This window comes from Vigna unguiculata, chromosome 10 (assembly GCF_004118075.2).
Source record: "Vigna unguiculata cultivar IT97K-499-35 chromosome 10, ASM411807v1, whole genome shotgun sequence".
NCBI classification, from domain to species: domain Eukaryota; kingdom Viridiplantae; phylum Streptophyta; class Magnoliopsida; order Fabales; family Fabaceae; genus Vigna; species Vigna unguiculata.
In genome coordinates, this window is record NC_040288.1 from 450,814 (window position 1) to 463,605 (window position 12,792).

General features: G+C 27.9%; 1 protein-coding gene across 1 annotated transcript; it reads right to left on the minus strand.

Moving 5' to 3' along the window:
* Positions 1-7,766: 7,766 nt before the first annotated feature.
* Positions 7,767-11,620, minus strand: LOC114166066. Its single transcript, XM_028050718.1, has 4 exons — positions 11,478-11,620; positions 10,581-10,683; positions 8,825-9,089; positions 7,767-8,313 (listed from the first exon to the last, which is right to left on the minus strand). The coding sequence occupies exons 2-4, from the start codon at positions 10,662-10,664 to the stop codon at positions 8,165-8,167; spliced, it is 498 nt and encodes a 165-aa protein (XP_027906519.1). The 5' UTR covers positions 10,665-10,683; positions 11,478-11,620; the 3' UTR covers positions 7,767-8,164.
* Positions 11,621-12,792: the final 1,172 nt, after the last annotated feature.

Here is a 12,792-nt window from a genome sequence, read left to right on the forward strand (position 1 = left end):
TGGTTTATAGAATGTGTAGTATTGTATTATTGTGTTTTGGTGAAGTTGGATGGAAGAAGAAGATGAAGAATTTGTGGCTGAAGAATGTCCACAAAGTGTGGGAAAATGCCAAAGCTGTTGAGAGATGTGACAATGTACTGCAACAACAACAACAACCAAAATTCATCATTTCAATTCACTCCTTAAACCTAATACCATTTTAACAATCCTCTTCTTTCACATGTAACATCAATGATCTAAAACTTAGGAAGAGCTTTTGGTATAGTCCAATGAACATGGCTACATAGTATGCCTTCAAATAAACCTAATGCTTTGTCAAAATCAAACTAGTTCAAGGGGATGGGAACACCACCACCACAACAAAAAGTAATAAAATATTTATCGGAAATAATTTTTCTAAATTTATAATAATAGTCGTAAAAAAAACACTAATAATATTTTTTCTCTCATTTCTCTTTTTCAAAGATTATAACTTTTATTCACACTCTTGATATTCAAATTATTTGGATATGACTCGGCTCAACCTTTGTCGAAACAAATCATTTTAGTGTGAAGAGTTTTAAATTCTTCAAATAAATGAATTACCCTTCTAAATTACCTCGTTCAAACACAACACAAATTTTTTTAACATGTAAAATGCGTTTCTCAGTCGATATTGAAGCAGGAACGTGTCAAACGGTATAAATAACTCAAATGTTAGCATAAAACATGTTCGACACGTCAAAAAATTTAACGTAATTGAGTTAAGAGGACTATATCCATTCATTTTTAAAGTTTAAGGACAAAAATGTATCAAAGTTTTGAATATAGTCCTTTTAACCTAATTACGTTAAATTTTTTTAACATGTAAAACGTGTTTTTCAACTGATATTGAAGTGAAAACCTGTGTAAACAACTTAAATGTTCGCATGAAATGCGTTTTACACATTAAAAATATTTAACGTAATTAGATTAAAAGGACTACATTCATTATTTTTAAATTTTAAAGACAAAAATGTATTAAAGTTTCCCACCAAAATGAATTTTAATAAAAGCTGAAAATATACTTAGCCTAAAATTTATTATAGTTATTATAATATTTGTTGTGATTCCTTAATTTATTTAACAAGAAAAAAAAAATATTTGTTTAGGTTAAAGTTAAAGTTTTAGCTCCGCTCCTGATTATTTCTATATGGATAGACGAACTAATTTATTTAAATATGTTTTTTTAAATTAATTCAATAAATACATTTACATTTACTTATTTGCGACTTTTATTCTTAATTGATTGAATAACTCTACCATTTAATCTAGTTTAATACGAACTTAAAAAAAAGGTTGGAATTCCTTTCTAGTTAGATTAAATCCGACAGCACAATTTTTGGTTGGATAACGGATTCTCAACTCAATTCAACAAAAAAAGTATATTATACTAATAATAATATAATAATTATTCTATTTATTCTATTTTCCTTTTAGTTAAATGTATATTTTTGGAATATTAAATTATTCAATTTTAAATAGTAAATGATAAAGTTTGTCTTTTCTAACAAAACTTAACTTAGACAAATGTTTTGAAATAATAAATTTTGAAAAACAAATAAAACATATTATTCAATTGATTTAATTCAATATAATTTTAGGAATGATAATTTTGATAAAGTTGTATTGATTAAAAAAAATCTGATTTGATCCGAATTGAGTTAGGTGAAGTTAGGTGATAGATTTATCGAAATATAATCAACTTGACCCGTCTAGCTCCTAAGTTTTAATAAGAAAGATTACTAATAAAAATCAATATAAATTATTTAAATTATAATATCAATTATTCTAATGATAGGGTAATTTGGTCTAAGAATATAAATGGTTTAAACGAGATACACTTTGTTTCATTAAGGAACTTAAAAAGTTTACAAATAAAAAAAAAAACATTTGTGTAAATTTTATTTTATAAAAATTAGTATCTTTCTAAACTCAAATTTGCTATACTTTTTTCCTAAGATTTTGAGTTTACATATCATCATTTTCGAGATCTGAATCCATCATAGGCATGCTAGTAAATAAGAGAAAATAATATATGAATGAGAGTTTTGTTCAATGTAAGTCCTTTGTCTCTTTTCTTGAGATGATTTCTTATTGGATTGTTTGCATGCCTAGGAATAAATGTTTGCATATGAAAGTTTGAGGGATAAAGTTGAATCTTTGTTAGGATCATAGTGATATCATATGATGATCAAGATTTTTTAAAAGTAGATTTGAGCTTTCTCTATTGAAAATAAATTTATTGGCACTATTAGAAGTTTTTATATTTTATGAGATTTGTCTTGAAAATTTGTTATAAAGTTTTCGCAAGAAATGATTTATTTTTTCTATTTTTTTTTTACAAATTTTATTTGACAAGTAATTCCTTTGTAGGTAATTATTTCCTATAAAATTATAAAATTCACTAGTATTTCCTACAAAAAATTTTGCAAAAAAAGGTTTTTATGCAAAATATTTTGCAAAAATTGGTTGTAAATTCTTGCAAACCATTGTTCATAACAAAATTTGCAAGTGTTTTCTAAAAAAAATTCAAAAGAAAATAGACAGGAAATATGTGTTTTTTTAGTAATGTGGGTTTCGGCTTAAAGTATATGGATTTTTTCAAGTAAGGGAAGCTACTTTATTGATATTGATTGATGAATGTAATACATAGTCTATTTTTTATGACAATATTATCATGTTGCATCTTTAATATCAGAATCTTCGATTTAGTATGCAACTGAAGTTGAAGTTTGTCTTTTGCATATGAATTTGAAGTATTTTGTGCATACACAAGTTGATGTTCCTTAGATGCATAGGGGAATCCAAAGTTTGCATGTTGCATGAGTTTGGAGTTCCTCAACTACATGTTAACTACACCTTGAGTTAGGAATTTATTGTTTGGTACAAGAAATTGGGGTTTTCTTCATAAGTTTGTCTAGAGTCTTCACCTTCTTTAGTTTTGAAAGTAAAGTAAATTTTTTATAGTAAGTTATTGTTTTTCTCTTTTCTCATTTGGTTGTTTTCATTCCTAGGAATAAGTGTTTGCAAATGATGTTTAAGAAGGTAAAGATGAATCTTTGTTAAGGTCATGGTGATATCACACTACAAAAAAAAATTCTATTACCTACAGTCAAAATTCGTATGTAACTCACAAAATTTGTAGGTACAAAATTTTACCTATAGACTACCTATGAACAAAAATTCGTAGATAAAATAGTCGTAACTAACGTTATCTATAGATAAATCCGTAAATAGTTACATACCGATATATCCATAAATAATTACATATGGATTAATCTATAAGTAATTACATATAAATTATTCCGTAGGTAATTACATATAGATATGTCCACATGTAATTACCTACGGATATATCTCCATGTAATTACCTACTAATATGATTTGTAGGTAATGTGTTTACTAGTTTTAATTAAAATATTTTTTTCTACAATACCTACAAAATATGGACATCTTGAAAGTCATCATATATGTTCCAAATAATTATTACAATAATAAATATAGAAAAATTGTAATAAAAAAATTAAGAGTATCATTAAAGTAAATAATTATTATTATAGTGGTTATATCTAAGTTTAACAATGAGAAATTTAAATACAATACAATAATCTTAATAAATAAATAAAATCCAACCATAAGCTTAATGTTTAAGAGCAATTTTTCGATGAAAATTTTAAATCATATACAATCCGACCATCATAATAAAAAAATTAAACTAGCAACATTATATCTAAGTCAATTGTCAATTAATAATATTTAGACAATATAAACTCTTTCTTCACACCATGTGGAATTTCTAAAAAATAGTAATGTGATATTTAGGCAATATAAGTAAAATAATATTTTATCTTAATTAATAATAATAATAATAATAATAATAATATGCCAACAAACTTGCTTATACCATATATTATACGAATATACGACATTAGAAAATATCACGAAATAATCAAATTGCTAATAGAATAACATAATTATTGTTAATACGAGAATATGAAATTTTGCAAAAATATTTTAAAATATCTCTACATTTAAACACTTAATTGACCTTTCATGTAAATGGGTATGATAAGTAATATATATATAAATGAGGTCAAAGGTGATGATATAAATTATATCAAATTAGATATATACGTATGCATTAAGAGTTAATAAAAATGAATTATATTAGAATATGGTATAGTTATAATTATAAGTTTATTCTTTTTTGTAAGTGTTTGAATCGAAAGAAAAAGATAAAAATGTAAAAGCGAGGAAGAGATGATTATAGATAGTTTGTTGAGAGATGAAGTGATTCCCAGTCGCAGGACCCATTCACTCTCCTCAGGCTATCGACACGTGGCAGAGGGTAGCCACTTGGTTTTTCACTGCAGCGAGTACATCCAATATATGCCCAGTGGCAAGTGAAATGCTTCAACTGTGGATAAGAGAGAGAATGCATCAAAGTCCAAATTTTATGAGATAAAAAAAAAAGAAAAAAAAAAGTGTTATTATCTCAAGAAAAAGGCTGACACAGACCATGACTGGTGTACGGAATGTCTCATACAACAATTTTGCATCATCACTCATCACAATATTTATATATATTCCGATGCTTAAATATTACAAAAATATTTATTTACCGATAACAAATATTATAAGATTTATAAATTATATGATGTAATAAAAAAATAAGTATAGTATAGACAAAATTAATATATATATTATTTAAATATTATTAACGTAATAGTAAATATATTTTTCTGCTTCTTAATAAACAGATTTTTTAATTTACGAGAAAATTATGTTTCTAAACTCATTAATGACTTAGCTTTTATCATTAAGATGAGATATTTATGTTAGTTTTTTATTATGAATTTAATGATATAACAGTTTTTTCTTTGGGTCAAATTTTTTTCTTCTTATTTTTCAATAAAATCTACTTTTAGCTTTTTTATATTTTGCTGACTCATTTTAATTCCTTAATATTTTCTTAATGTTTTACAATCTTTTTACTAATTTTAGTCTTTTAATAATGTTTTCGTCTACCAATTTTTAATCAACCTGTTTAACCTACATACTGTCTAAACTAGGCCAAATTTTTTTAATGAACATTAAATGGATTTTGAACATTAAGAGTTGGGGGGAATTGTAAATTATATATATATATATATATATATATATATATATATATATATATATATATTCATTTTTAAGCTCATTTTCATGAAAAAAAAAATCTTACTGTTTCACAATTTCAAAAACTTTCTAGTACCTTAAAATCACAAGACATTGTCACATTAAACTTCAATTGAGAGATTAAAGACGATGTTAAGTACAAAAATTGAGGAAATAGACTTCATAAAAAAAATATTATTGGACGACAAAAACCAATAAACAAATGTTAAGAAACTAAAAGTAATTTTATTAAAAATTTTAAGAATTAAAAACAAAATTTACGTAAAAAATTAATGTTGCTGTTATGTCATATTTATAATTCACGTGGTAAGTCAGATGATTTTGACAACATAATAATGGCAAGATCTAAATACGTAAAAAAAATCGAAAGATGAGAAATTTTAAAATAATTTCTAATTACACTCCTATCATTTCCAAATAATCTTTTATAAAAGTGACTTTTTGGATTATCTATTCTAAAAGCATTTTGGAATAAATATTTTGAAATTTCTGAAACATGATTTTTAAAGTAGGATCTTCGAAATAAAGTGTTTAGAATTCTAGAACACAGGAAAAATACTTCAAAAGATTTTTTTAGGAACGCGTACAATACTTTTTAAAATACAATTTTTGAAAAAATATTTGGAACAAACTTTTTGAAACACATTTCAGTGTTATGAAACAAGTTTTTTTTTTTTAAATATGTTTTTATCCCTCAAATTTTAGTGAATTTTGGAAATAATTTCTAAACTTTATGTTAATTTAGTCTTTTATCTTTAAAAATACATGAATTTAATCTTTTTTATTAAATTTTGTTAAGTTTATTTTACATTTTAAATACATTTTATTATAATATTTAAATTAACATTGAAACGAAAATATGTCAGTAAACAATTCAAATACAATACAAAATGCGTTTGAAATATCAGATAAACTAAACAAAATTTGGTTAAAAAGACTAAATTCACGTATTTTTAAAAATGAATGACTAAATTAATCAAAAATTTGTAAAAAGGGACTAATTCCAAATTTTACTAAACCAAAAACATATTAAACTTTTTTTTAGAATGAGTTTGCCTCTCTTCTAGAATGAGTTTGCCTCTCTTCTTTTTTCTTCTTTTTCCTTTGCAATAGAGAACAATGATGACATAGAAGAATAAATATATTTTAATATTTTTCTAATAATACCTGGTGCATTTAATAATAATGGGAGTGTAGAAAGAAAACTGTTAATAAGTTGCATAGCTCTTTTACGACCACGATGACGGTGGCAATGGAAGGTTTATCTTCTCATCCCATATTGCATGTTTTTAGTACGAATGGATTGAGATAAAAAAAATAAATAAATAAATAATGGATTGAGATAGAGAAGTTTTTAAAATATTTCTTTTTTCTTGACAAAAATTATAATTTTCAAGTGTTAACTTGATTAAAAATTAACATAATTTTTATAAAAATATAACAAATATTTAAATAAGTCAATATGTACTAATAAGAAGTTTTTCTAAACTAATTAAAAAAAAACACTATATAATTTATCTATAATATAAGTATAAAAGTAAATTTCGAATCATTTATATTAAACTCATCATTCAATAGTGAATTAGTTTAGGTTAAATCAGTTTTGACACAATCAAAATAAAACTCAGCCCGGTTTAAATGGATTGAACTGGATCTGGGTCAGATTAAATCATCGATAACTCAACCCCATGAATATACCCCTCCACTTATTAAACAAAAAAGAAGAAAAAAATGTTTTCAAGAAAAACAATTCGTTGATCTAGTTAAGAATTGAGTTAAATTAATCAAGTTGTAGTTTTAGATTTAATTAAGTTAATGTTATGTACTAGTCGGATTATTTGAAGTAACTGAAATATAATTTATAATATTTAAAGTATATTTTAAAATAAGATGTTTTAGTGATAATTGACATTGACATAATTCAGATATTCTAAAGTAATATTAAAGTATTTAAACTATTTTATAAATTAGTTCAGTTCTTTTAAATTAATTATAAAATTTAGTTTAACTTTACAGTAGTTCAATTTATGTATTTTATCTACCTATATGTGTAATTTTTCCTCCCCTTCTAAAATGACATTTTTTTAATATTCAAGAAATTTGAAACACAAATCTTAATAGCTACATGAATACTTGAGTTCCACAAACATTACACCTTACAATAATTCTAAATCTTACATAGCATCATTACTCATTCCCTAAAACTATTGCCTTGTTCTTCCGACCAAACTACTTTAGTTCCCACATATCTTTAACCCTAAAGATAGAGGTTTGGACCACCTCACCTGAAAATAAGTAATAGGAAAAGTGAGTAGCATGCTAAAACTTCAATTGTTTGATTGGTGACAACACCTTCCATGAAGTGTTGGAATTATCCCAACACTTTAATTTCTCCTATCTTTTCTGGAAACACTTTGTAAGATCACAATCCCTTTGTTCATATTGCAATCCTTTCCAGACTGTCCAACAAAATCTTTCTTGGTGAAACATGTGTTCATTTTCTAATGCAATCATTCCACTCAATATAAAGATCTTCCTCCAATGGGGACCACAACAAAATGGGAACGTGGAAACCACATGGTTGTCGAATGCTAGATTCTCTAACTTGACCAAAGTCAATGGTTCAAGCTCAATTTAACACTTTTCCCACAAATATCCAACTTCAGTGACAATCTTATTTGAAGCACCATTAGAAACTAAATATAAACTAACAAAAAAAAATCAAACTTTTAATTTGCCATATTATGATAAACTAACCCAAATCTGTCTGATCCAATTCCTGTTTAATCCCCACCCCAGGCTACCACAACTCATAATTTTGCACGAAACAGGTAATAATTACATGATATTAAACTGAGCACAGACATCATTCTTCTTCGTTGGTTCTAAATTCATGACTTGATTTTCCACCCAGTTGACAATGCAACGACAAGCTTTTTCTCACTATATAGCAGGTCAAGGCATCTTACTTTCTCTTGTCATTTAAGGTTACAAGCGATTTGAGCAATCCAGGGCTTATCTTGTCTGCAAGAACACCTGACTCTGATAGAAGGTAAGCTTTTTCCTTCATAATGCTCTGTAGTTTCTTTGACTCAAAGTCAAGCTTCGCTTGATCTGTAAATAATTACATGGTCAGTAAAAAAGTATAGCAAGCAATTTTTATTGGAAATAAGTTTTTCGATAAAAGGACTTCACTTATAGCTATAGTTCAAAGTTTGGACAATTATAATAGTAACGATCAATAAAAGAACATGAATGGAGATAATCAGTCTCAACACAACCTATAAACTGTAATGTTGGTGTCATGTCATTTGCTTATATAAGTAAAGATTATGTATTACACAATTAAACATAAATTAATATAAAAAATAATCATAAAGTCCCATGTCAACAATTAAGATATAGTTCTACACAAAGAATAATTCTTTTAAGTGGCATTAGCATTTTGAAACCGCAACAGCGCAGTAGATAAAAGCCACATTTAGGTAAAATTACATTCTTTTCATTGTTGCAGCGATTGCAATTACAATGACTGAAGATAACCAACGTGGGTGAACATTTAGGGAAATTTTATGACTTTCTTTTAGTATTTTTCAAATGGTTAGAGAATAGGGTGGCCAAAAACCTGTTTCCAATATAGTATGAGCTGCATGAAACGGTATTCTGGCAAACAGATCTGTTCCTGGAAATATCATCCATGTCGGCTCAGAAGTGTTATGGTTGCCACAGGTGTTGCAAACCTCCTGAACCAAAGGTCTTGAGCTCCCAGCAACTCCCCTCATCATTGACTCGAAAGGAGATGGAACACTGCTTGTTGTTGTCCGAGCCCTTTTCCTTAATGCAGTAAGTGCTTCTCTATTCCCATTTCTCAATCTATCATTCTCAACCAGCTGTATTTTACCAAAAGGGAGAATTGCATAGCAGGTTGGATAGAAAAGCTATTAAAAAGAAGCTTTTATAGGCATAGTAAACAAAAAAAAAAATCTTGATTCGCACTATGGTATTAAAGTGATTTCTGTACATAGTAATAAGGAAATAACATTGGGATCAAGTAATTAATTACTTTGTGAATCCAAACTGACTGACATAACTCATTTGGCACTTTAGTTGGCTCTTCGTAGCTTTTGGTGTGCAAATTGAGTTCTGTTTTAACTTATTGCAGAGGGTAAGATAGTGGATAGTAGAATGGACAGTATACCAATGATACTAGGGAAAAAAGAAATGTAACACCAAAGACATCTAATCAAAGAACAATTACAACAGACAACACTAAGGTTTCATAATTTAGGAGAGTTAGTTGCCCAACAACTTTGGTAGATGGGTCAAGGTTAAATATAGTTTTTGTCACTTAGGGGGTGTGCTTAGCTAAAAGCTTTTTTCGGAAAAAAAAGCTACTATACCATAGTTTTTCAAAAGCTGCGTTTGTAACTTATAGATCAAACATTGCTGTGTTCTACAGTAATATAGACAAATGATTGACCTTTAAATCTTCCTTTATAGTTTTGCCTATAGTTCTTCTGATTCCAGTACTTCTAGTGCTTAGTTTTTATGTCTCCATCATGGTTAACAGTTATAACTCTTTTAATCATTATTAATAGTTTTACACATCACACTTATTGATGAAACTTATACACCCTTTTAAAAGTAGATCATGATTAACAAATGTTTTAATCATGTGCTACTTAGAAGAAATAAACCATTCTAAAGTTATATATGATTAAGTTGCACATGATTTAACACATCAAGGGGACATGCTAGTCACGTGTTAATCACCTGACGGAGTTTGTCAAATTTTAACAGAAAAATTAACATAAGAAGTTTCTGCATTTTGAGAACATTGAGAATCTAAACATGCCTTTTGAAGTCAAGAGACAAAGTTGTACAAGACACAGATCTCAAGATGCTAATCTGTAGTTTTCCATGATTAATATGCTACAGAACTATTTCATCTTGAGGATATATGATTGAAATTCGAGGAACTCTGTACCAGACTCTTATTATACTTATTCATTTATGAAACGAGCAGGATGTTTTCACCATAAATTTGTGTAAAAACCTTGGAAGAAGACAGCATTAAGGAAAGTAAAAGAAGAATACATTAGATGTGAGTAAAGTGTCTCAAATTCATCATTGTCATGTTCCCAAGACAATATGTGAATACAGCAATAGATTTTGACATACATACTTCATACAAACCAAGGAAAAAGTTACAGCAGAAACAAATATAATTATGAAATTTACCATCTACTTTCTCATTAAGACCAAATTCTTGTCCTCAATGTAGCAATAGAAGCTAGAGTTTACTCCTTTTTAATGAATTTTTACTAACTTTGTTTATAAGTCAAAAACATAATCAACTTCAATTCATAAATTTGAATTACCTGTTGTCGGGCTAAGAGATGATGCTCAGCTTCCACTTCCAGTTCTGTCAATTTTTTTTGGAACTGTTTCATGCTCTCATCCATATTTGAAGAAAAGAAACTCCTGAAAGAATTAAGAAAACATAATCTAGAGAAACTTAGTAAAATATCATCAAAACAACAATCATTCAGTTGAATCAAAATGGAAAAATAATGCTATTTGTTAAGGCAAAGAAAGGCAACACCGTAACTCACAGAAAGGAAAAAAAAAGCTGACCTTTTAGACACAAATAGCATAATCAAATTCTTCAACATATTCAACTCAGAAGCAAAAGACATAAATCAATGACAAGGCTGAAACTAAACACTTTACGACATTTGCATAAACGCATTAGAAATTCTCACCGGGTGCAGAGGCGATTGGACCTCGAGCTAGAGTTTTTAAAATAAGGGATTTTCGAACCTAAGGATGCAACCCACAAAGGACAAATTCAAATTGAATGCAATTGGGAGAACAACAACTTTCTTTAATATAAACGCATTCTTCGGAACTGAAATAGAGTTCGATGCACGTACCCATGGTTATCAAACTCGCGGGTTGACTCGTACACCCGTACAAGTCTGCGAGTCATGACAGTGTTCACGGGTTAACTCGTATATAAACTCGTTTTTTTCAAACTCGTAGTGAACTCGGAGTAAACTCGTGGACTCGTACCAGACTCGCGAGTTCGAGAGCGAGTCACCGAATTCGAAGAACGAGACGAAATGACACAAAAACATGTTGTTGGCTTTCGGATTTTAAGCCTAAACCAAAACCCCAATGCTCCAAATCGAAAATCCAAGCGAAAACAGAGATTGAAGCCCAACTCGAAAACCCTAATCGAAGAAGAAGAGAAGATAGAACTTGAAAACATTGACCTATTTCGAAATCTCAGCTCCGGTCATTCACGTCGCAGCTCCGATCGTCTCGCACGGCAACTCTGATCGCCTCGCGTGGCAGCTCCGTCGGGACACTAGTTCAGTGGCGTCGTTGATCCCTCTTTCTCTTTTCCCTCTTTTGAAGTAATGACATACGTATATAATATATATTTCTTTGTTTTTTTATTTATTTTTTTTACTTTTACTAATCATTATATATATAATATATTATATATCTTTCTTTGTTTTTTTATTTCATTTTTTTTCTATGGCTTTCGGTGTTGTTCTGTTACATATATATAATATATATAGTTTTGTTTTTTATTTAATTTATTTAATTTATTTTTGTTTTCTAAAAATTAAATTATTTGATTTTTAATTGACTGAGACTAGTTTTTAATGTTTGAAAGTGAGACTGACACTAGTTCAAATTTTTGTGATTCTAATGAAGAAGGTGATGTTGGAAATAATGTAAACAGATGATTGGAGTCAAAAAGTTGAAATTATTTGTGTTTTTTTATTCATATTTATGTGTTTGCTGAAATTTGATCTTATATAATAATCATGTTTTTTAACTAAGTTATTTTATAGTTATTGAATTATTATTTACTATTTGCATTAACTGTGGTGATTAAATTCTGAATTGATATAATATTATATATAATTTTTTATATGAAGTAGGAGGATGTAATAGATTACGAGTCTACAAATCAGGTCTACTAAACTCTCATGAGTCTAATAACCTTGCACGTGCCTCAGCGACAAATTTCTCACCGGATTTCACTCGCCAACGTCAACCGAACTTCGTCTTCTTCGATTGAACTCCGATTTCAGGTTAAGTGACAAGGTTACAGTGCGAGGAAGATGATGAACCACACTATTTCGTATATCTAATATTTTTAAATTTTGAAAAATAAAAAATTGAGATAATAAGGAATTTCATTTTCGCTTATTTATGCAGTAAAACCAAATTTAACCCATAGTAATTTCTTTTCTTATACATATTATTAAATTATTAAAATAATAAGTATAAAATAAAGTGAATAAATAAACGACAAAATTTAACATGAACTATCGCTTTCTCTCGATTTCAGTCACAAAGAAAATGGCGATCTGATTCGCCATGAAGCATCTCGCAACCTAATTTTCAACCAACCATGGAATCCATGTTTTTCATTTTTCAAAGTATAAGCAGCTTTATTTTCTTCTCTTTTATTATTATTTTTTTTCTATATTTAGTGTTTCGTATTCAATGTCTGTCTTCCTATGGATTCTGCAATCTTCACTTTACCTCTGTTTCGCTAACCCTGAAATC